The sequence below is a fragment of the Sus scrofa genome, chromosome X (genome assembly GCF_054392235.1).
Source record: "Sus scrofa isolate SSC_HxYL_T2T_F1_AM1 chromosome X, Sscrofa_HxYL_maternal_Yorkshire_Landrace_v2.0, whole genome shotgun sequence".
Lineage (NCBI taxonomy): Eukaryota > Metazoa > Chordata > Mammalia > Artiodactyla > Suidae > Sus > Sus scrofa.
Genome location: NC_139401.1, coordinates 17795432 through 17819872, shown reverse-complemented (window position 1 = coordinate 17819872; position 24441 = coordinate 17795432). Strand labels below are relative to the sequence as shown.

At 40.2% G+C, this 24441-nt stretch overlaps 1 protein-coding gene across 5 annotated transcripts in view; it reads right to left on the bottom strand.

Moving 5' to 3' along the window:
• NHS (NHS actin remodeling regulator) overlaps positions 1 to 24441 on the bottom strand; it is a 490359-nt gene that overhangs the window by 30702 nt on the left and 435216 nt on the right. For all 5 annotated transcript variants that reach the window (XM_085008588.1, XM_005673460.4, XM_001924471.6 and 2 more), the window contains one exon: positions 13313 to 13446. Coding sequence is in view for 4 of the 5 variants with exons in the window: in XM_005673460.4 (XP_005673517.2) it covers positions 13313 to 13446 (134 nt within the window). In the remaining variant the exon portion in view is untranslated. The remainder of the gene's footprint in view (positions 1 to 13312; positions 13447 to 24441) is intronic.

The following is a 24441-nucleotide window of genomic DNA, read 5'->3' as shown; positions in this document are numbered from 1 at the left end:
AAAAAGGACTAGTATCACGAATGGATAAATACTTCCTAAATGCATGCATTTTTATATAAGCGTCTTGGTTGTTTCCCAGGTCCTGTACCTGTCAACAGTATTGGAACCATTAACCTTTTTGTTTTATTGGTAGTGAACGTTTAGTGGGATTGCTAGGGAAAAAAGTCAGTGCATATATAGTTGTTCGTTTGTTTGCATGGCTATACTCACGACATGTGGAAATTCCCAGGCCAGGGATTGAACTTGTGCCAAGAGCGCTCCAGTGCGTGTGTACAGTTTTGTTAGATATTGCCAAATTCCCTTCCAGACAGGTGGCACAAAAAGTTTACATTTCCACCAGCAATGTATGCAAGTGCCTGTTTGCCTCCCCACAGTTGCACCAATAGAATACACTGGTTGTCATACTGTTTAATTTTTGCCAGTCTAAAGGTGATGAGTGGTATCTGTGTTATCTGCATTTCTCTAATTATGAGTGAGTTTGAACATTTTTCCCTAAGTTTAATAAATATTTTAAATTTTTTTTCTGAATTGTCTGTTCAAGGCTTTTCCTCCATTTTTCTATCAGGTTTTTGCTCTTTTTTTTTTTTTTTTTTTTTTTTTTTTTTTTTTTTTTTTTTTTTTTGGTCTCTCAATTTTAAAAGTTATTTTTCAATGAGTGACATTAGTCCTGTTGTCTGTGGTATGTTACACATATTTTCTCCCGGTTTTCTTTTGACTTTGTTTATGGTATTTGAGCAGGCAAAAATAGGTAATGTTCAAATTTATCAGCCTTCTCTTTTATTGTCTCTATATTTTGAGTCGGAGTTAGAAAGCTATTCCTAGACTTGAGATCAAAGAATAATTCACCCCTGTTTTCTTCTACTATGTGTTTGGTTGCATTTTTTTTTTTTTTTTATGTTTAGGTCTCTGATCCCTTTGGAGGTTAATCTTGTGTATGGTGTGAAGTGTGGATCTTATTAAATGGTTCTCAACCAGTGGCAATTTTGTCCCCCCAGAGGACATTTGGCAGTGTCTGGAGACATTTAGAGTTGTCAAAACTCGGGGGAAGAGAGTTCCTGGCATCAGGTGGGTGGAGGCCAAGGATGCGGCTAAACATCCTGCAGTACATAGGGCAGCTCCCACAGCAAATAGTGCTCCAAATCACAATGTCAATAGTGTCAAGGTTGAGAAACTGATAAAATTTTCTCCTTCAACAAATGGCTACCCAGTTGTTCCAGCATCATTTAAGAAACAAAAAAGGAGTTCCCATTGTGGCTCAGCAGGTTAAGAACCTGACTAGGATCCATGAGGATGCGGGTTCGATCCCTGGTCTTGCTCAGTGGGTTAAAGGGTTACTGTGAGCTGCGGTGGAGGTTGCAGATGTGGTTTGGATCTGGCTTTGCTGTGGCTGTGGTGTAGGCCTGCAGCTGCAGCTCTGATTCAGCTCCATGTCCAGGACCTTCCATATGCCCCAGGTATAGCCATAAAAGAAGAAAGAAAAAAAAATAATAAACCCTCCATCTTTTGCCTTAGTATTTAGAGATACTAATGTCGTCAGATATTTTCAAATATACTTGGGTCCATTTCTGGACTTTGTATTATATTCTACTAGTATATTTGTGCCACTACCATGCTGTTGTAATTATAAAGGCTTTAAAGATATTTTACTATCTGTTGGAGCCAGTCCCCCTTTATAGTTTTCCTTTTTTCGTGTTTTCCTGGCTATTTTTTTTTTCTTAAGAGACTATTTTTTTATTGAATCAAAAGACTCCTTAAATTCTAACATGCTTTACAGTTTTCAAAAGTTGCGTGCAGATGACTTCATATAATCCCATAATAGCCCCTTTTTTCACCCAGTCCTATCTCGTTCCCTCTCCCTTCTCTTTCCCTACTGGTAACCACAAGTTTGTTCTCTCAATCTGTGAATCTGCTTCTTTTTGTTGTTGTTGTTGTTTTATTCACTAGTTTGTTGTATTTTTTAGATTCCACATATAAGTGATATCCTACAGTATTTGTCTTTGACAGCAACATTTCATTCTCTTTGATGGCTGAGTAGTATTTCATTCTACACACACACACGCACACGCACACACATACACACACCACCTATATCTGTCTATCTATCAAATCTTCTTTATCCATTCATCTGTTGATGACACTTAGGTTGCTCCATACCCTGGCAATTGTAAATAATGCTCCTATGGACTTTGGGGTGCATGTATCTTTCTGAATTACTGTTTTTGGGGTTTTGGGGGATATATACCTAGGAGTGGAACTGCCAGGTCACACAGTGGTTCCAGTTTTAGTTTGTTGAGAAACCTCCATACTGTTTTCCGCAGTGGCTACACCAGTTTACGTTCTTACCAACAGTGTAGAAGGGATCCTTTTTCGCCACACCCTCTCCAGCATTTATTATTCATAGACTTTTTGATGATGGCCATTCTGATTTGTATGAGGTAAAATACCTCACTGTGGTTTTGGTTTCCATTTCTCTGATGATGAGCGATGAGGAGCATCTTTTCATGAGCCTCTTGACCATCTGCATTTCCTCTTCGGAAAAATGTCTAATCAGTTCTCTTGCACGTTTTAAAAATCAGATTTGTTTCTTTGATGCAGAATTGTCTGAGCTGTTTATATTTGTTGGATAGTAACCCCTACTGGTCATATTCAAAATATCTTCTCACATTCAGTAGGTTAACTTTTCGTTTTGTCAGTGGTTTCCATTGCTGTGTAAGAGCTTTTGAGCGGGTCCCATTTGTTTATTTTTCCTTTAGTTTTCTTTGCTTTGGGAGACAAATCCCCCCAAATATTGCTGTGATTCGTGTCAGAGTGTTCTGCTCATGTTTTTCGTTAGGGGTTTTAGAATATCCAGTCTCACATTTAGGCCTGTAATCCACTTTGAGTTTATTTTTGTAGATGGTGTTAGAGAACGTTCTAATTTCATTCTTTTATATATGGCTGCCCTATTTTCCCAGCATCACTTATTGAAGAGACTGTCTTTTCTCCATTGTATAGTCTTGCCTCCTTTGTCATAGGTTAATTGGCCATAAGTGTGTGGGCTTATTTCTGGGCTCTCTATCCTGTTCCACTGATCTATGTGTCTGTTTTTGTACCAGCACCATACTGTTTTGATAACTGTAGCTTTGTAGAATAGACTGAAGTCAGGGAGCATGATTCTTGCAGTTCTGTTCTTTCTTAAGACTTTTGAATATTCAGGATCTTTTGTGTTTCCATATAAAATTTTAAATTATCTATTCTAGTTCTGTGAAAAATGCCATTGGTAATTTAATAAGGATTGCACTGAATCTGCAGATTGCCTTGGGTGGTGTGGTCACTTTAACAATATTAAGTCTTCTGAACTAAGAACATGGTATATCTTTCCATCTGTTTGTGATGTCTTCAGTTTCTTTCATTGGCATTTTATAGTTTTCCAAGTACAGGTCTTTTACCTCCTTAGGTAGGTTTATTCCTAGATATTTTACTCTTTGATGTGGTGGTAAATGGGATTGTTTCCTTCATTTCTCTTTCTCATAGTTACTTGTTAGTGTATAGAACTGCAACAGATGGAGTTCCCACTATGGCATAATGGGATGGGCAGTGCCTTGCGAGCCCTGGGACACAGGTTCGACACCCAGCCCGGCACAGTGGGTTAATGACTCGGCATTGCTGCCGCTGTGGCTTAGGTCAAGCCTATAGCTCAGATCTGATTCCTGGCCTGGGAACTCCACATACTGCCAGGCAGCCAAAAAAAGAAATGCAAGTGATTTCTCTATTTTAATTTTGTAACCTGCAACTTCAGTGAATTCACTGATGAGCTCTAGTAGTTTTCTGGTGGCATCTTTAGGATTTTTTTTTTTTTTTTTTTGTCTTTTTGACATTTCTTGGGCTGCTCCCATGGCATATGGAGGTTCCCAGGCTAGGGGTCGAATCAGAGCTGTAGCTGCCGGCCTACGCCAGAGCTCACAGATCCAAGCTGCATCTGCGACCTACACCACAGCTCACGGCAATGCTGGATCGTTAACCCACTGAGAAAGGGCAGGGATGGAACCTGCAACCTCATGGTTCCTAGTCGGATTCGTTAACCACGACGGGAACTCCGGATTTTCTATGTATAGTATCATGTCATCTGCAACCAGTGACAGTTTTACTTCTTCCTTTCCATTTTTGGATTCTTTTATTTCTTTTTTCTTGTCTGATTGCTGTGGCTAGGACTTCCAAAACTATGTTGAACAAAGTGACAAGAGTGGACATCCTTGTCTTGTTCCTGAGCTTAGAGGAAAAGTTTTCAGCTTTTTTTCACCATTAAGCGTGATGTTAGCTGCAGGTTTGTCGTGTATGACTTTTACTTTGTTGAGGTAGGTTCCTTCTATGCCCACTTTCCAGATAGTTTTTATCATAAATAGACATTGAACTTTATCAGAAGCTTTCTCTGCATCTATCAGGATGATCATATAGTTTTTATTCTTTGCTTTGTTAATATGGTGTATCATATTGGTTGATCTATGGATACTGAAAAATTCTTGCATCCTTAGCAGATGATCATTTTAATGTATTGTTAGATTTGGTTTGCTAGTATTTTTGTTGAGGATTTTCCTGTCTATGTTCATCAGTGCTACTGGCCTGTAGTTTGCTTTTCTCATGGTTATCTTTGGTTTTAGTATCACGGTGATGTTCACCTCACAGAATGAGTTTTGGAAGTGTTCTCTCAAATTTTTTGGAATAGTTTGAGAAGGATACATGTTAACTCTGTTTGGTAGAATTCACTTGTGAAACCGTCTGGTCCTGGACTTCTGTTTTTTGGGGAGTTTTTAAATTACTGATTCAATTTCATTGCTGGTAATTGGTCTGTTCATATTTTCTATTTCTTCATGGTTCAGTCTTGGGAGAGTATGCCTTTCTTAAGAATTTGTCCATTTCCTCTAGGCTGTCCATTTTAATGGCATATAGTTGTTCATAGTGATCTCTTATGATCCTTTAGTATTTCTTTGGTGTCAGCTGTAACTACTTTTTCATTTCTGGTATTATCGATTTGGGCCTTCTCTCATCTTTTCTTGATGAGTCTGGCTAAAGGTTTATCAATTTTATCTTTTCAAAGAACTAGCTTTTAGGTTCATTGATCCATTATTTTTTTTTTTTTAGTCTTTATTTCATTTATTTCTGTTCTGATCTTTTTTATTTCTTTCCTTTTAACTCTGAGTTTTGTTTGCTCTCGAGTTACTTTGGGTGTAAGGTGAGGTTATTTATTTGGGATTTTTCTTGTTTCCTGAGGTAAGCTTGTATGGCTATAAACCTACCTCTGAGAATTTCTTTTGCCGTGTCCCATAGGTGTGGGGTCATCATGTTTTTGTTTTCATTTTTCTGTAGTTATTTTTTTAATTTTCATTTTTTATTTCTTCAGGTATCTATTGGTTGTTTCATAGCATATTGTTTAGCCAGCATATGTTTGTCATTTTTGCAGGGTTTTTTTTTTTTCTTGTAGTTGATTTCTATTCTCCATAGCATTGTGGTCTGAAAGATGCTTGACATGATTTAAATTTTCTTAAATTTACCAAGCTTGTTTTGTGGCATAGCATGTGATCTATCCTAGATAATGTTCTGTGTGCACTTGAAAAGAGTGTCTATTCTGCTGTATATTCTGGAATGCTCTCTCTATATCACTTAAGTCCATTTGATCTATCGCATCATTTAAGGTCTGTTTCCTTATTGATTTCCTGTGTGGATGATGTGTCCATTGGTGTAAATTGGGTGTTAAAGTCCCCTACTATCATGTGTTACTATCAGTTTCTCCTTTTATGTCTGTAAATATTTGCTTTATATATTTAGGTGCTCCTATGTTGGGTGCATATATATTTACAATTGGTATATCTTCTTGGATTGAACCTTCGATCATTATGTAGTGCCCATTTTGTCTCTTATAACAGTCTTCATTTTAAAGTCTTTTTTGTCTAATATACATATTGCTTTGCCAGCTTTCTTTTGATTTCTACTTGCACAGAATAACTTTTTCTATCCCCTCACTTTCATTCTGTGTGTATATCTAGATCTGAAGTGAGTGTCTTGTAGGCAGCATATATATGTGTCTTGCTTTTGTATCCATTCAGCCTTGTTTTGGTATCCATTCAGCCACTTTATGTCCTTTTGGTATTTAAGGTAATTGTTGATATATTTTAATTGCTATTTTGTTAATTGTTTTTGTTTTTATAGGTGTTCCCACCCCTATTCTTGTGTTCTCCTCTCTCATGTTTTGATGACTGTCTTTAGTGTTATGTTTGGATTCCATTTTCTTTTTCTGTGTATATCTATTACAGATTTTTTTCGGTTACCATGAGGTTTTTATACAGCTAGCTAGTCTGTCTGTCTATCTATTTATCTATCATCATTTTAAATTGTTGCTCTCTTAATTTCAAATGCATTTTTAAAACCAGGCATTTGTGCTCTTCTCCCTTCACAATTACTATTTTTGACATCATATTTTATATGTAATTGTTTTGTGTATCCCTTAATCGCTTATTGTGGATGATTTTACTACTTTTGTCTTTTAACCTCCCTACTAGCTTTGTGTGTGGATGATTTCCTACCTTTACTGTATGTTTGCCTTTACCAATGAGCTGTTTCATATTGTAAATTTCTTTCTTTCTTTTTTCCTTCCTTCCTTCCTTCCTTTCCTTCCTTTTCTTCCTTTCTTTCTTTCTTTCTGTTTCATATTGCAAATTTCTTTCTTTCTTTCTTTTTTCCTTCCTTCCTTTCCTTTCCTTTCCTTTTCTTTTTTCTTTTCTTTTCTTTCTATATTTTCTAGGGCCGCAGCCATGGCATATGGATGTTCCCAGGCTAGGGATCTAATTAGAGCTGTAGCTGCCAGCCTTCACCAGAGCCACAGCAACTCGGGATCCAAGCCATGTCTGGCAACGCCAGATCCTTAACCCACTGAGCGAGGCCAGGGATTGAACCCACAACCTCATGGTTCCTAGTTGGATTCGTTAACCACTGAGCTACAACGGGAAATCCCATATTGTAAATTTCTTGTTTCTAGTTGTGGCCTCCTCTTTTATCACCTAAAGAAGTTCATTTAATATTTGTTGTAAAGCTAGTTTGGTGGTCCTGAACTTTTTTAGATTTTGCTTGTCTGTAAAGCATTTCATCTCTCCATCAAATCTGATGGAGAGTCTTGGAGGGTAACATATTCTTGGTTGTACATTTTTCCTTTCATCACTTTGAAGATATTGTACCACTCCCTTCTGCCCTGCAGAGTTTCTGCTGAAAAATAAGCAGAAAGTCTTATGAGAGGTCCATTTGTATGTTATTTGTTTCTTCCCTTACTGCTTTTAATATTCTCTCTTTATCTTTAGTTTTTGTCATTTTAATTATGGTGTGTCTTGGTGTGTTCTTCTTTGAGTTCATTCTATATGGGACTGTGTTTTCTAGACTTGGGTGACTGTTTCTTTTCCCAGGCTGGAGAAGTTTTCAGCTGTAAGGTTTTCACATATGTTCTCAGCCCCTCTCTTTCTTGTCCTTCTAGGACCCCTATAATGTGGATTTTAGTGTGTTTGATATCCCAGAGGTCTCTTAAACTCTCCCCATTGATTTTCATTCTTTTTTCTTTTCAGCAACAGTGATTTCCACTACTCTATCTTCCAACTCAGTGATCCGTTCCTCTGTATCATTTAGTCTACTACTGATTCCTTCTAATGCATTTTTCATTTCAGTTATTGTATTCTTCATCTCTTTTTTTGCTATTCTTTATATTTCCTAGCTCTTTGTTGAAAACCTCTAACTTCTTGTTTTGTGATTATCCATTCTTCTCCCGAGTTTTCATCATCATCTTTATGATCATTACTCTGAGCTCTTTCTTGAGTAGATTGACTGTCTCCACCTCACTTAGTTCTTCTGGGGTTGGCTGTTTCTTCATTTGGAACAGTTTCCTCTGCTGCCTTATTTTGTCTAAGTTGCTATTGGTATTTGTTTGTATATAGTAGGTTAGTTATGTTTCTTGACCTTGGGGAAGTGGCCTTCTGTAGGACAAGTCCTATGTGTCCCAGCAGCACATTCCCCTTTTGTCAGCCAAGTTATATGCTCTAAGGATTCCCCCAAGAGGGATGTGGGTCCTTCTGTTGTGGTGGCTGATTATGTGAGTGGTCTGATAGGCTTGTTTGGCCCCTGGCCTGGTTGGTTGTTATGCCCTGCCTTGTGTAGATGCTGCTGGCTACAGATTAGCGGGGCCTGGTCATGAGGTGGCTGAAGGCAGAACCCCAGGGAGCTGGGGCAAGTGCTGGCTCACCAGTGAGCAGAATCAGGATCCAGACTCTGGAGCTGTTGCCCTCATGGTGATGGGTGATACCAGGCCCTGCAGTTAGTGCTGACTACTAGCAGACAGAGCCGAGTCCTGGAGTCTGGCTGTAGGGCCCTGGGATCTCAGACCTGGTATCAAACTGCTGGTGGGTGGGGGTGCTGACACTGTTGGTTATGGGACCCAGGACGTCCCAAAACTTGAGTTGGCTTCCTAGTGGGCAGGACCCAGATCCAGCTGGTCCCAAGGAGAGGTCTGGCTTGCTGTAAGCTGGCTGGGTCTTCAGGCTCTGAGATTGTCATTTTCTGGCATCTGGTGTGTGCCCCTGGTGGTTAAGGCTGGTCTAGAGGCTAGTAGAGGCTTCCTGGTGGGAGGGACCAGTGCCTGCCCACTAGTGGGCAGAGCTGTATCTGGGCCCTTTGCTGGGCAAGGCTGTGTGTAGAGGCATGACTGTAGGTGGCTGTGGGCTCAGGAAGTCTTTAGGCAGCCTACCTGCTGATGGGTGGAGTCTCTCCCCAATTAGTTGTTTGGCCTAAAGCCTCCCAGCACTGGTTCCCTCATGCAGTTGGGTGGGGCCAGGTCTTGATGCTAACAAGCTAATGTTGCCTGCTAGTACTTGCTTTCAGAGGGTAAAACGAGTTCCTAAATATGGCTGCTGCAAGTCTGTATGTCCCAAGGTGGGCCACAGCTGCCCCCCACTTCTCTGGGAGACTCATCAAGACCAGAACGTATGTCTGGCCCAGGTTTCTATCAAATTACTGCTTTTGCCATGGGTTCTGGTGCACATAAGATTTTGTGTATGCCCTTTAAGAGTGAAGTCTCTATCTCTTACAGTCCTTTGGGAGTCCTGAAATTAAGCCCCACTGGCCTTAAAAGCCAACTGTTCTGGGGCTTGTCTTCCCAATGCAGGAGCCCCAGGCCTGGCATGGGGCTCAGAATTCTTACTCCTGTGGGAGAACCTCTGTACTATGATTATTATCCAGTTTGCCCCAGGTCGGCCACCAGTGGGTATGGGACTTGATTATATTACAAGCCCATCTCCTCCTATGTCCTGTTATGGTTCCTTCTTTATGTCTTTAGTTGTTGAAAATCTTTTCTAGTAGGTTTCAGTCTTTTTCTTCGATGGTTGTTCTACAGATAATTGTGGATTTGGTGTACTCTGCCATCTTGGCCCAGATTCCCCCTGGCTATTCTTGTGTGTTTATTTTTCCACAAGAACTTTAGTATCAATGAGTCTAACTCCATTTTTTAAAAAGCTTATTGGTAATTTTTATTGAGGTTGTGTTAAATTTATAAATTAACTTAGTGCAGCATCATTATATCTAAGAACAGGGATCCTTCCATTTGAGACAGTCTAATTTGTGTCTTTTAGGAATGCTTTCAAGTTTTTCTAATAAAGGTTTTGCACATTTGTGCTACATTAATTCCTAAGTACTTAATCTTCTTTGTTATTGTTGTAAATGAAGCTTTCTATACCACCAAGTCTTCTAAATGTCTATCATTTGTGTAACTGAAGGGTATTGATTTTTGTGTGTTTATATCCTGTGACTTTGCTGAATTCTTTTATTGTTTTAATTTGTTTTATCATTGATTCTCTTGGATTTTCCTGGCATAGTATCACATCATCTGCAACTTCTTTGCACCTTTAAGTGCACCTTAAAGATTTACTTTTTTTTTAAACCAATTCTTATGCCTGTAATTGATTTATTTTGCCAAACTGCATTGAATAATCCCTCTAATATAATGCTAATTAGTAGCGGAGATAGTGAGTATCCTTGTCTTGTTCCTGATTTTAGAGGAAATGCTGCTAATGTTCCCCATTAAGTAAGATAGTGACTTTAGGGCTAAGGCATATATATTTTATCTTGTTGATGAAGTACCACTCAATTTCTATTTTCTCAAGTCTTTTTATAAAGAATAGGTACTGAGTTTTATTTAAGGCCTTCCAAGCAGCTATGCAGATATTATGAGAATTTTTCCTCCTTAGATCTATTAATGTAGTATATGATAGGTACTAGATTTCCTAATAGAAACAACCTTTCACTCCTGGAATAAATCCCATTTAGTCATGGTATATTAATTTCTTAATATGATACTGTATTCTGTTTGCTAACATTTAATTTAGTATTTTTGCAACAATAATCATGAGTCAATATTGGTCTGTCCTTTCTCCCTCCCTCCCTCTCTTCTTGTCTTTATCAGGTTTAGGTCAAACCTTTGGAGGAAAGGCTCACAAAAGAAATGGGGAAGTTCTATATTTTCCATGTGCTGAAACAATATATGGCACATTGGGATTCTGTGGACTTTGAAGATTTAGTAGAATTCCCCTGGGGAACCATTTGGGCCTAAAATCACCTCCTTTGCCACCCTTGATGAGGGAGGCCTTCCAAATAGGCTTTAATTGGGAGACCCCTTGAATTTTCAGCTGACAGAGCTTGGATTTAAACCTAGTTAGACCCATGATCTTATCACTATATCACTGATACCTGAGGAATTTGATTGCCTAGTTGCAATAATGATGATGATGTGCAATACATACTAAGTATTTGTTATGCATTAGGTACCGTTTACATGAATTAACACATTTAATCCTTGTTTCAAACTTTTGAGGTACTCTCAATATCCTTGGGACACTGAGATGATGAACTTGTCTAGGGTCACAGAGCTAGTAAATGGTAGAGCTGATCTTCAATTCCAGGCAGTTTGGCTTCACAGTCCATGCCTTTATTGACCAAAGTGTAGTATAAAAGTTTGCAGAATTGTGGATGATTGTATATCAGAATCTCATTATGAATGCTTTTCTAAAAGGGAAAAAATGGCTTTACCGAAGTATCATAGATGAAAGAAGTGTTGCTGTCTACGAAACTGTCTATCCCTACACCGATATCCTCTTCTCTTGTAGTGGAATACAGCCCTTGCAAGCTTAATGTATAGAACTGTGTTCTAGTCTGAGTCAGCTCCAGGTCTGAGGGATACAACTGGAATGGAAAATCTTCCAATGACCTTGGTGACCCAAACTCAACAAACAAATGAAACATTTAAAATTTCCCCAAATTACTTGGAAATACTACGTAATATCGTTGAGATGGGTCAGATTTTCTGGTTTACATAAGTATGATCTCTTATTAATATTTATAGGTAAATGAAGCACCCTCATTGCTATTCATTATTTTAAGCCTTTTCCTATTGTCTTACTTTTGTATTTAGACATTATTAAAAATTATGCAGATTAAGACAAAGGGTAATATTTTTATGTCATTTCTATAAATGCCCACTCAATATTTTTCTCTCCCACCTCCCTCCTCCCACAAGAAAACCAACTTAATGAGCCACAAAACATCTTATAATGAATGGGAAAATATTTTTAGCATTTTTATGCAGAAAATGCCTCATTAAAAGCAAATGCATCAGCAAGCAGATTTGAGCTTAATAAGAACTTTGTTGAGCAGGGGGTTTTGTGACAAATCACGACCATGTGTAACTGCTCTATATAAAGACCTAGAAAGCCCTAAGAGGGTCTTACCTTCCTTTCCTATCCCTGAGCTGCACTGCAGCAGTGTGGTGAGTATGACATGGCACCTGGTAGACACTTGATGAGCCTGAAGGACATGAAGCCTACTGTCCAGTCAGTACTGTTTTATCTAGATGTTATATCGTGAGAATCATTTAGATGAAATCTGTTTCCAGCTGGATGTTTTGCATCATGTTACCCAAGTATTTTGCATCTAATTTGCATATTCCAAAAACCACAGGGGTACAGCGTTTATAATCATACATACAACCTTAATCTCAAATCCCTCAACTTGTACCCACACTACTGTAACTTCTTTAGACTTTGGGTCTCAAACTGACATGACAAGGAAGTGGGGATCCAGGCCTTCAGGCAGGATGTGTGGGCTGATTTGGCTTGAGAAACCATATTCCTTCAAGCTCAATGAGGCCCTACTCAAAGCCACAAAGTGCTCACCTGTCCCCACTGAGGCCTCAGAAGACACACCAGGGGTGATGGTGTTTCCAGATATTCTGAGCTTCATCATCTCTGATCTATACTTGGGGGCTTGGGGTGAGTTACAGCCACACCCACCCAGGCAAGGCTGATAGCGCCAGTGGTGATAACATCACTCTGGTAATTGGTTACTCAGAAGAACTACCCTCCCTTATAGGACAGGGAGCACTAAATTATGAGATGATTCATCTTCCAATGGTAATTTTTCACATCAAGTAAGTTCTTTCTCAGTTTACAAACCCACCAGGTCAGCTGCGCTATCCCCTGACTCATCCTAACAGGAGTGGTTGTAGCAGTGAACACTTAGTGAGGTCTTAGGCTATGCCAGGCGTCAGGCTAAGTTTTTCCCACGCCTCATCTCACTTAACCCTCAAACCCTCTAATACCCGATAGCCAGGTAGTACTCATATCCCCATATTACGAACGAGGGAACCGGGGGTAAAGAAGGTAAGTAACCTGCCATTAATCTTTGAGCCTGTACACAGAAGAATTAGGATTTGAAGCAAATTTCCCCGTGTTTTTCTTTAATGAAAGTATACTTGATTCATATAATATGATGTTAGTTTCAGGTATACAGCAGTGATTCAGTTTGATATTTTATATATATATATATATATCAAAGTAGTATATTTCTCAACATGCCTCATTTCGGATTCTCTTCCATTATGGGTTATTACAAGATATTGATAGAGTTCCCTGTCCTATATAGTAAATCCTTGTTGTTTATCTATTTTATATGTAGTAGTATGTATCTCTTAATCCCATACTCCTAATTCCCCTGATACTAGAGTCCTTAACTATTATTGCTTTACTACATTGCACAGCCAATTAACTTAAAAAAATCTGTATTCCTGCTCTCTTCCCCCCAAAAAGAGGGATTCCTTTAAGGACTGAAATGGGAAAAAAAAAAGCAGTTTTCAAATGCCCACGATTAACTCTTTCAGGCATCCGGTTTCCCTCAGTAGGAGGGAAACGGACTCTCAAGACTCACTCATACTCCCTGCCAAGCAGGTACAGGGCTGCCGCCTGGCCATCGAGCTCACCGTTAAGAAGTGCCGGTCCTTAACTTCGCGCCTCCTCTGGCTGTGGGCTGGGGGGTAGGCAGGCAGTGGGGGAGCAGCTACGGAAAGGGGAGCAGCAGCTCTCTGCTCCCGTCGATCACTCCGGCTCCGGTGTTCTGGGGGCAGAAAAAGCAATAATACAGAAGCATACTTGGCATCTTGGCGCGCTCTCTCCCCCTTGGGAGGATGAGCAAAAGGCTAGAAAAAAGTGAGTTTTAGCGAATCTAGCTCATTTGCATACCAAATAAGATTTTCAGAACGGTTCTGAACTACACTTTGAATGCATGTGAGTAGGACGTTGGACAACTCCATTTCGCTGGCCCACCTCATAGCTGTTGTACAAGATGGTTCACTCTGAGTTGGGAAAAACTCGTATATTTCTCAACGCGCCTCATTTCAAAACGAGATGAACAACAGCAAAGAAATCTAGAACAGTACTGCAAGATGTGCTGACACAGTCCTGGGGTGGACTGCAGCCACAGACACTCCAGAGCCTGCCAGGAAGTGGTAGGGACAGATGATCACAGCCACCCAGTGGGTGATGGAGCCAGCTCACAGCTCGGGGCCGTGGATTGCTATGTGTTCAGGAATTTTGTGAGCTGGTTTTTAAACTGTTAGGTGCTTGAAACAGGCTGTGGTGGGAATTTATATCACAGAAATTGGTGAGTCCTATACATTAGGGCCTTACTTATTTCTTTATTACTTTTTTTTAAAAGAGAGCCTATGACCAGCACAACATCACAGCCCTGTCACCCCCAGCACTCAGATGGCTTTCAAATCCCGAGCTCCTAGAGAAGGTAAAGGGTCTACGGCCAAACCACCCTGCATGTGCCCCATCTCGTCAGATCTCGGAAACTAAGCAGAGTCAGGCCGGGTTAGTCCTTGGATGGGAGAAAGTGAAAGGAATCCCAATGACAACAGTTGTCTGACAGTTTAGGGATAAAGCTACCTCTGGGAAGGGCTAAGAAATTTCCAGGTATGGGATGAAGTGGTACTGACTTCAAAACAAGAATCGCTGAGATACCGAGAGCACAATTTAGCTCTGGGTACCTCAGTGAGCCCTAAAGCACACCCTGCCTGACATACTGGCCACACCAAAGTCTGCCCTGCCTGCCAAAACCCAGCCCACACTCATGTCCAGGGCCTGAAATCTTGTGACCCTCCTTGTTCGATATGACCAAGATACAAATTTGTGTAGCAGATGTCTTTGTTTGTTTCAAATTTATGGCCACACCTGCAGCATATGGAAGTTCCTGGGCCAGGGACTGAATCCAAGCTGCAGCTGTGACCTACGCCACAGCTGTGGGAACACCAAATCCTTAACCTACTGTGCCAGAGATGGAACCCATGCTGCCACAGAGAAAACGCTGGATCCTTAACCCTCTGCTCCACAGCGGGAACTCCAGCAGAAGATGTCTTAATCTGCCTTCTGTTGTTTAAAGTTGCCATTACTCAGCACATCTACAATGATAATGATGTCCAATATTTATTGAGCAATTGCCACACATTTCAGATACTCTGCAAAAGCTCTTCTTTGCTTCATGTTGACAACTATGTAAAGCAGGCACTGATGATAGAGGCCCTCTTGTGCACTTGACCAATCCTTGACCTATAAACTCTGGAAGGTTCAAACATTCTTCACTCATGAGAGCAAGACTGCTTGGATTTGATAGTATTTGATGATACTTATATTTTATGACATTCTAATTCTTTGGACCTTGATAATACAGACTATTTGGCTACTCATAAGATAACTACTTGCTCTTTTACCGGTGTAAGGAAACAGAGCTAACTACACTGACACTCTCGGGTGGCATCAGATGTTCTTTCTCGAAAGGCCTTGTAGTAACCAGTGCTTATTTCATCTCTGTCATTGTGTTGATAAAAATCGGGATGTCTATATTAGCCTCTTTTACCCGAAGTCTGCCCCTGGACAACAGAGATATGGTCAGCTTTTCAGCGTGGTGCTCTGCCGTGCCTGCAACGTAGAGGGTTCTCAATAAATGTGCAGTGACTGAAAGAAAGAACAAATTAATGCTTTCCCCAAGGTTTGGTCCATGGCAATGGAACACACTCGAAACCTCTCTCTTTGCCACGCACTGTGTAGTCAGTGCTGCTGCTCTCAGGACCTTCTCTGGGTCCTGTCGTCTGTCTCCAGTGGCCTCCGTGGCCCCTTTCCCCTTTGCTGTATTCACTGGGCTGCCCTCGAAACCAGTCCTTGGGCACTCTTGAGCTTTCTGACTTCTTTCCATGTCTGACTGGCTTATCTGTGGGCCTCCCTGCGTCAACTGCCCGCTTTGTCTGTACCAGTATTTCTCATCTTCCATTGCTTAGGATTCTCTGGACAAATGTTGATTCCCATTCACAAGCAGAGAAAAGACCTCATCCCCCCCATAGGTGGTCTTTGCTAAACTGCCTGCATAGCCAGTGTTCCTCAGTTTTTTAAAAACTTTTTTTTAATTTGGCCATAGTTGATGTACAATATTGGGTTAGCTTGTGTGTGTAGCTTCAGAGTCTTTTCCATTATGGGTTATTACAAGATATTAAATATAGTTCTCCGTGCTATATAGTAAATCCTTGGTGTTTATCTGTGTTATATGTGGTGGTATGTATCTGTTAATCCCATACTCCTCATTTACCCATCCTCCTCCCCTTTCCCCTTAGGAACCCTAAGTTTGTTTTCTATGTCTGTGAGTCTGTTTCTGTCTTGTAAATCAGTGGATTTGTATTTTTTTCAGATTCCACATATAAGCGATATCATATAAAATTGTCTTTCTCTTATTTCACTTAGTATGATAATCTCTGGGTTCATCCATGTTGCTGCACGTGGCAATATTTCATTCTTTTTACGGCTGAGTCGTATTCCGCTATATGTACACACCACATCTTCTTGATCCATTCATCTGTTGATGGACATTTAGGTTGTTGCCGGATCTTGGCTCTTGTGAACAGTGCTGTTATGAACATTGGGGTACACGCATCTTTTTCTCCAGATAGATGCCAAGGAGTGGAACTGCTGGATCATATGGTAGCTCTATTTTTAGTTTTTTTAAGGAACCTCCATACTGTTTTCCATAGTGGCTGCACCAATGTACATTCCCACGGCAGTGTGGAAGTTTCCCTTTTCTTCGCACCCTCTCCAGCACGTAGACTTTTTGATGATGGCCATTGTGAATGTGTTAGGAGATACCTCACTGTAGTTTTGATTTTCATTTCTCTGATAATTAGCAATGATATGCATCTTTTCATGTACCTGCTGAATGCCTTCTTTAGAGAAATGTCTATTTAAGTCTTTTGCCCATTTTTTTTTCAATTGGGTTTTTTTTTAATATTAAGTTGTATGAGCTCTTTGTATATTTTGGAAAGTAAGCCCTTGTTGGTCACATCACTTTCAAATATTTTCCCCCAAGTCATGGGTTTTCTTTTCATTTTGTTTTATTTGCTGTGCAAAAGCCTATAAGTTGATCAGGTCCCATTTGTTTATTTTTGCTTTTATTTCTTTTACCTTGGGAGACCGATCTAAGAAAACATCATTACAATTTATGTCAGCGGGAGTTCCCGTCGTGGCGCAGTGGTTAACGAATCCGACTAGGAACCATGAGGTTGCGGGTTCGATCCCTGCCCTTGCTCAGTGGGTTAACGATCCGGCGTTGCCGTGAGCTGTGGTGTAGGTTGCAGACGCGGCTCGGATCCCACGTTGCTGTGGCTCTGGCGTAGGCCGGTGGCTACAGCTCCGATTCAACCCCTAGCCTGGGAACCTCCATATGCTGCGGGAACGGCCCAAGAAATAGCAGCAGCAACAGCAACAACAACAACAACAACAACAACAACAACAAAAAGACAATTTATGTCAGCGAATGTTTTGCCTATACTCTCTTCTCGGAGCTTTTGGTGTCATTTTTTTCTCTTTGGCCATACCCACAGCATATGGAAGTTCCTGAGCCAGGGATCAAGTGTGAGCCACTTAGCTGTGACCTAAGCCACAGCTTTGGCAACATCTGATCCTTAACCCACCTCACCACAGTGGGAATTCCCCTAGTTGTTGTTGTTGTTGTTGTTTGACACAATTTTAAATGGGATTTTTTTTTTTACTTTATCTTCCTAATATTTCATTGTTTGTATAAGGGAATGCAACAGATTACTGTATATTGATCTTATATCCTGCTGAATTAATTTATTTATTCTAATAGTTTTTTTGTGTGGAGTCTTTAGGGTTTTCTGTATAGAGTATCATGTCATCTGCATACAATGACAGTTTTACCTCTTTCCATCCAGTTTGGTTACCTTTTATTTTTCTATGTGATTACTGTGGCTAGGATTCAAATACTATGTTGAACAGAAGTGGTGAGAATGGGCCCCCTTATCTTGTTCCAGAATTCAGCAGAAAGGCTTTCAGCTTTTCACCATCAAGTATTGTATTGGCTGTGGGTTTGTCATAAATGGATTTTATTATGTTGAGATATGTTCCCTCTGTAACCCCTTTGGTGAGAGGTTTTTGTTTTTTTTTTATCATGAATGGATGTTGAATTTTATCAAATGCTTTTTCTGCATCTATTGAGATGATCATGTTGTTTTTGCCTCTCCATTTGTTGATGTCATTTTCATATGTTGAACCATCATTGTGACCTTGGAATGAATCCAACTCGATTGTGGTGTATGATCCTTTTTATATGTTGCTGGATTTGGTTTGCTAATATATTGTTGAGGATTTCTGCATCTAAATTACTTTGCCCTGTAATTTTCTTTTTCTGTAGTGTCCTTGTCTGGTTTTGGTATCAAGTCATGCTGGCTTCCTAAAATGACTTTGAGAGTGTTACCTCCTCTTCAGTCTTTGGAAACAATTTGAGAAGGATAGGTATGAGTTCTTTGCATGTTTGGTACAATTCCCCAGTGAAGCAATCTGGTCCTAGACTTTTGTTTACAGGGAGTTTTATTTTCTAATTACAGATTCTATTTCACTTCTAGTGATCAGTCTGTACAAACTATCTGCTTCTTCTTGATTCTGTTTTGGCAGGCTGTATGTTTCTAGAAACTTGTCGGTTTCTTCTTGGTTGTCCATTTCATTGGCATATAACTGTTCGTAGTATTTTCTTATGACATTTCTGCAGTATCAGTTGTTATTTTTCCTCTTTAATTTTCTTACATTTCTTATTTTGCTTATTTGGGGCTTCTCTTTTCTTCTTGATCAGCCTGGCTAGAGCTTCATCAATTTTGTTTATCCTATCAAAACATCAGCTCTTGGTTTTATTGATTTTTTTCTACCGTTATTTTATTTCCTCTCTGATATTTACTATTACCTTCCTTCTGCTAATTTCAGGTTTTGTTTATTCTTATTTTTCTAACTTTTTTAGGTGGAAGATTAGGTTGTTCATTTGAAAGTTTTCTTTTTCTTCTTCTTTTTTTTTTTTTTTTTTGAAGGCTTGTATTGCTGTGAACTTCCCTCTTAGGACTGTTTTTTCTGCATGCCATAGATTTTGTATGGTTGTGTTTTCATTGTCACTTGTACCACAGTATTTTTTAATTTCCTCTTTGATTTCATTGTTGATCCATTGGTTTCTTTAGTAGCATGTTGTTTAGTCTCCAAGTAATCATTTTTTTCCTCATTTTTCTTTCCATGGTTGATTTCTAGTTTCATGCTATTGTGGTCAGAGAAGATGCTTGAGATACTTTCTAACCTCTTAAATTTGTTGAAGCTTGTTTTGTGTCCTAGTACATGGTCTATCCTAGAGAATGTTCCATGTGTGCCTGAAGAGAATGTATATTCTGGGAGGGAGGGCTGGATGTAGTGTCCTACAGATATCAATGAAGTCTGTTTTTTTGTGTCAGAGTCTCTTTTGCCTTAGTATCTTTTTGTGTGGAAGATATGTCCATTGATGTTAGTGGGGTGTTGAAAATCTCCTACTATTATTGAATTCCCATAAATTTCTCCTTTTATGTCTGTTAGTATTTGCTTTATGTACTTAGGTGCTCTTCTATTGTGTTCATATATGTTAATGAATGTAATAACCTCTTCTTGTAGTTATCCTTTTCTATAGTGTCTTTCCTTGTCTTTATTATGGCTTTTGTTTTATTTTATTTTATTTATTTATTTATTGTCTTTTTGCCTTTTCTAGGGCTGCTCCCATGGCATATGGAGGTTCCCAGGCTAGGGGTCGAATCGGAGCTGTAGCCGCTGGCCTACGCCAGAACCACAGCAACGCGGGATCTGAGCCACATCTGCGACCCACACCACAGCTCACGGCAACACCAGATCCTCAACCCACTGAGCAAGGCCAAGGGACCGAACCTGCAACCTCATGGTTCCTAGTCAGATTCATCAACCACTGCACCACGACGGGAACTCCTGTTTTATTTTTTAATTAAAAAAATTTTTTATTACTCAAATGAATTTATCACATCTATAGTTGTATAATGATCATCACGATCCACTTTCACAGGATTTCCATCCCACAACCCAAGCACATCCCCCCCACCCCCCAAACTGTCTCCTCCGGAGACCATAAGTTTTCCAATGTCTGTGAGTCAGCATCTGCTCTGCAAAGAAGTTCAGTCTGTCCTTTTTTCAGATTCCACATGTCAGTCAAAGCATTTGATGTGCGTGTCTCATTGTATGGCTGACTTCACTTAGCATGATCATTTCTAGGTCCATCCATGTTGCTAAAAATGCTGGTATTTTGTTCCTTTTAATGGCCAAGTAATATTCCATTGTGTATATGGACCACATCTTCTTGATCCACTCCTCTGTCGATGGACATTTAGGTTGTTTCCATGTCTTAGCTATTGAAAATAGTGCTGCAGTGAACATCAGAGTACATGTGTCTTTGTGAGTTGTGGTTTTCTCTGGATAGATGCCCAGGAGTGGGATTGTTGGATCAAAGGGTAGTTCAATGTTTAGTTTTCTGAGGCATCTCCATACTGTTTTCCACAGTGGTTGCACCAATGTACAATCCCACCAACAGTGTCATAGGGTTCCTTTTTCTCTGCACCCTCTCCAGCACTTACTGTTTGTAGACTTTTTGATGGTGGCCATTCTGGCTGGTGTAAGGTGGTACCTCAGTGTGATTTTGATTTGCATTTCTCTAATAATGAGTGGCATTGAACATCTTTTCATGTGTTTTTTGGCCATCCATATGTCTTCTTTGGAGAACTGTCTGTTTAGATCTTCTGCCTATTTTTTGGTGGGGTTGTTTGTTTTTTTGGTATGGAGCTGCAGAAGGTCTTTATAAATTTTGGAGATTAATCCCTTGTCAGTTGATTCACTTGCAAAGATTTTCTCCCATTCTGTGGGTTGTCTTTTTGTTTTGTTTAGGGTTTCCTTTGCTGTGCAGAAACTTTTAAGTTTGATTAGGTCCCATTTGTTTTTGTTTTTACTGTCAATACTCTAAGAGGTGGATCTGAGAAGATGTTGCTGTCGTTTATGTCAGAGAGTGTTTGGCCTATGTCTTCCTCTAAGAGTTTTTAATAGTGTCTGGTCTTATATGTAGTTTTTTTTTTTTTTTCTCTTTTAAGGGCCACGCCTGTGGCATTTGGAGGTTCCCAGTTTAGGGGTCTAATTGGAGCTGTAGCCGCTGGCCTTCGCCAGGGCCAAAGCAATGCAGGATCCAAGCCGTGTCTGCAACCTACACCACAGCTCATGGCAATGCTGGATCCTTAACCCACTGAGCAAGGCCAGGGATTGAACCCACAACCTCATGGTTCCTAGTCAGATTTGTTAACCACTAAGCCACGAAGGGAACTCCAAGGTCTTTGATCCATTTTGAGTTTATTTTTGTGTATGGTGTTAGGAAGTGTTCTAATTTCATTCTTTTCCATGTGGCTGTCCAGTTTTCCCAGCACCACTTATTGAACAAGCTGTCTTTTCTCCATTGTATATCCTTGCCTCCTTTGTCATAGATTAGTTGGCTGTAGCTACGTGGGTTTAATTCTGGGCTTTCTCTCCTGTTCCACTGATCTATATTTCTGTCTTTGTGCCAGTACCATGCGGTTTTGATGATTGTCGCTTGGTAGTATTGTCTGAAGTCCGGGAGCCTGATTCTTCCAGCTCCATTTTTCCTTTTCAGGATGTCTTTGGCTATTCTGGGTCTTTTGTGCTTCCAAACAAACTTTAAAATATTTTTTCAAGTTCTGTGATGAATGTCCTTGGTAATTTGATAGGGATTGCATTGCATCTGTATATTGCCTTCGGTAGTACAGTCATTTTGATAATATTAACTCTTCCAATCCACAAGCGTGGTATATCTTTCCATCTATTTGTGTCATCTTTGATTTCTTTCATCAGTGTCTTATAGTTTTCAGAGTATAGGTCTTTTATCTCTTTAGGTAGGTTTACTCCTAGGTATTTTATTCTTTTGGATGTGATGGTAAACGGGATTGCTTCCCTAATTTCTCTTTCTGGCTTTTGTTTTAATGTCTATTTTGTCTGATATGAGTATTGCTATCCCTGCTTTCTTGTTTCCATATGCATGAAGTATTTTTTTACATCCCCTCACTTTAAAGCTATGCATGTCCTTCACCCTAAAGTCGGTCTCCTGTAGGGAGCATATTGTAGGCTCTTGTTTTATTATCCAATGTACCACTCTCTCTCTTGATTAGAGCATATAGCCCATTGACATTTCCAGTAATTATTCATAAGTATGTATTTATTGCCATTTAAAATCTTGTTTTCCAGTTGATTTTATATTTCTCCTTTGTTCCTTTCTTCTTCTTTTCACTTTGTGTGGTGGTGGTGTTCTTTGTACTTTGCTTGAGTGCCTTTCATTTTGTTTTTTAGTGATTCCATTGTATGTTTTTGATTTGTGGTTCACTTGGTTTTCACGTATGTTAACTTTAACTATATCAACTTGCTTCTAGACTGACAGTCACATAAGCTCAAAGATATTCTCAAAGATCTATATTTTCTTACTCCCTTCCCCCACATTTTGTGATTTTTGATGTCCTATTTTACAAGTTCATGTTTATATATCTTGCTATTACTCATAATAATTTTCACAAAAAAATTTTGATTGTTTTGAATTCTATATACTGGCTTGTTTAAATGATTTTCATTTCTTTCATAAATTTGCATTTTCTATTGTGATTTCCCCTTTCCTATAGATTCTTGCTTATCTTCTATTTATAGAAAACCCTTCAATATTTCTTTTAGGACAGGTTTAGTATTGCTGTATTCCTTCAGTTTTTACTTGTCTGAGAAATTCTTTCTCTTTCCTTCTATTCTAAATGATGATATTGCTGGGTAGAGTATCCTACATTGCAGGTTTTTCCCTTTCAGGACTTGGAACATATCTTGCCACTCCCATTTGGCCTGCAGAATTTCTGTAGAAAAATCATCTGATAGCCTTTTGGGGAGTTCCTTGTATCTCTTTGTTTCTCTTTTGTTGCCTTTAGAGTCCTCTCTTTATTTTTCACTTTTGCCATTTTAATTGTGATATGTCTTAATGTAGGTCTGTTTGGATTTATCTTGTTTGGGACCCTCTGTGCTTATAGTGCCTGGATATTTGTTTCCTTCTTTAAGTTTGGGAATTTTTCAGCCATAATTTCTTCAAGTACACTTTTGATCCCCTTTTCTCTTTCTGGAATCTCTATTATGCATAGATTGGCATGCTTTATATTATCCCATAGGTCTCATATGTTGCTTTCTTTCTTTCTTTTTTTCATTTGTCTTTCTATCTGCTGTTTTGATTGGGTGGTTTGTTATTTTATCTTCCAGATGACTTTTTTATTCTCCTGCATTATTTAGTTTGGTATTTATTGCCTTTAGCTCAGTTTTATTCATAGCAATTGAGTTGTCTAATATTGATTGGCTACTCTTTATGGTTTCTAGTTCCCTGTTAGAATGAGTTGCATTTCTCTCAATAGATTCTTTAGCATTTTTATTACCTCCTTTCTGATCTTGGGGTCTGGCAGACTGGCAAAGTCTGTTTCATTGTTTCTTCTTTCAAAGGATTTCTCTTGTTCTTTTTAATTGAGAGTAGTTTCTCTGCTTTTTCATTTTACTTCTATGTCTCTGACTCCATGAATTTAGGAGAAACCATTATCTAATATGGTCTTGAAGGACTGTTTTTATGTGGGAGCATCCTTCTGTAGCCTGTGTGAGTCCACTGTCTTTGGTCTGAGGGCTGTATTTGGTATGGATGACTGCTGTGTCTTTCCTCAGTGTGCATTGGCCGTTATCCCCTTGATAGGGGTTGTGATCAGTGTTGTGGTGACCAGAGCCAGCGCTGCATGTTGAGCAGGGTCCTCTCTTTGCTCTGTGGTTGTCACAGCCCTGCTGAGGGCAGTATCTACTCCCAGTTGTTGAAGTAGAAGCCCTGGGATCCAGTTCTAAGCTGCAATGTGAGGTAGTTGGGACTGGAGCACTCCTCCTGGGAAAGGAGACACTGCATGTTCCTCCTCAGGAGCTGTCTGCCAGGACATGTGACTCTGTGATGCCATCTGTCACCCAGCGTGCATGCCCACAAAATCTGCTGCTGCTGGTGGCGCTCCCAAGACCCATCTTGGGTGCGGGAGTGCCAATGATTGGCTTGGGCATCACCCTTGCCTTGTGGCATGTGTACACTCACAAAGCCTGAGTTCTCAAGGCCTGCCAAAGCCATGCCCCATGGTGGGAGTGCTGGCAGTTGGCTCAGATGTCAGCCCTGGTGCATGTGCGCTCCCTTAGTCTGGCATCGCTGGAGCCGTGCCCCACTGTGAGCATGCTGATGATGAGGCTTCTACGGTAGACCCATGCCTGGCCCTTCGTGTGTTGATAATGGAGCTCCTCTGTCAGACTAGTGCTCCGTCCTGTGTACACCCTCAGTCACAGCCTGGACCACACTCCAGGCCCTTCGCGGTGTCTCCATGCAACCAAGCCAAGTCCTTTCCCTGTCAGCTGAAGTCCGGGTTTCAGCACCCGGCTGCGGCACACACCAGCAGGTGCGCATCTTGGGCTGAGAAATGCAGTGATGTGGCAGCCCCTGGTGCAGGTCCCTATCTTGCTTGGCAGCAAGCCAGCCTGGGCACAGTCTTCTCAGGCAGATTGTAGGCCCCTGCAGCTCCCCTGTCCTGGAAGACGGCCCAGCCAGCAAAGGAGGTCCCCATCAGAGCTCCCTCCCAGGGGCACAGGTCCCATCTCG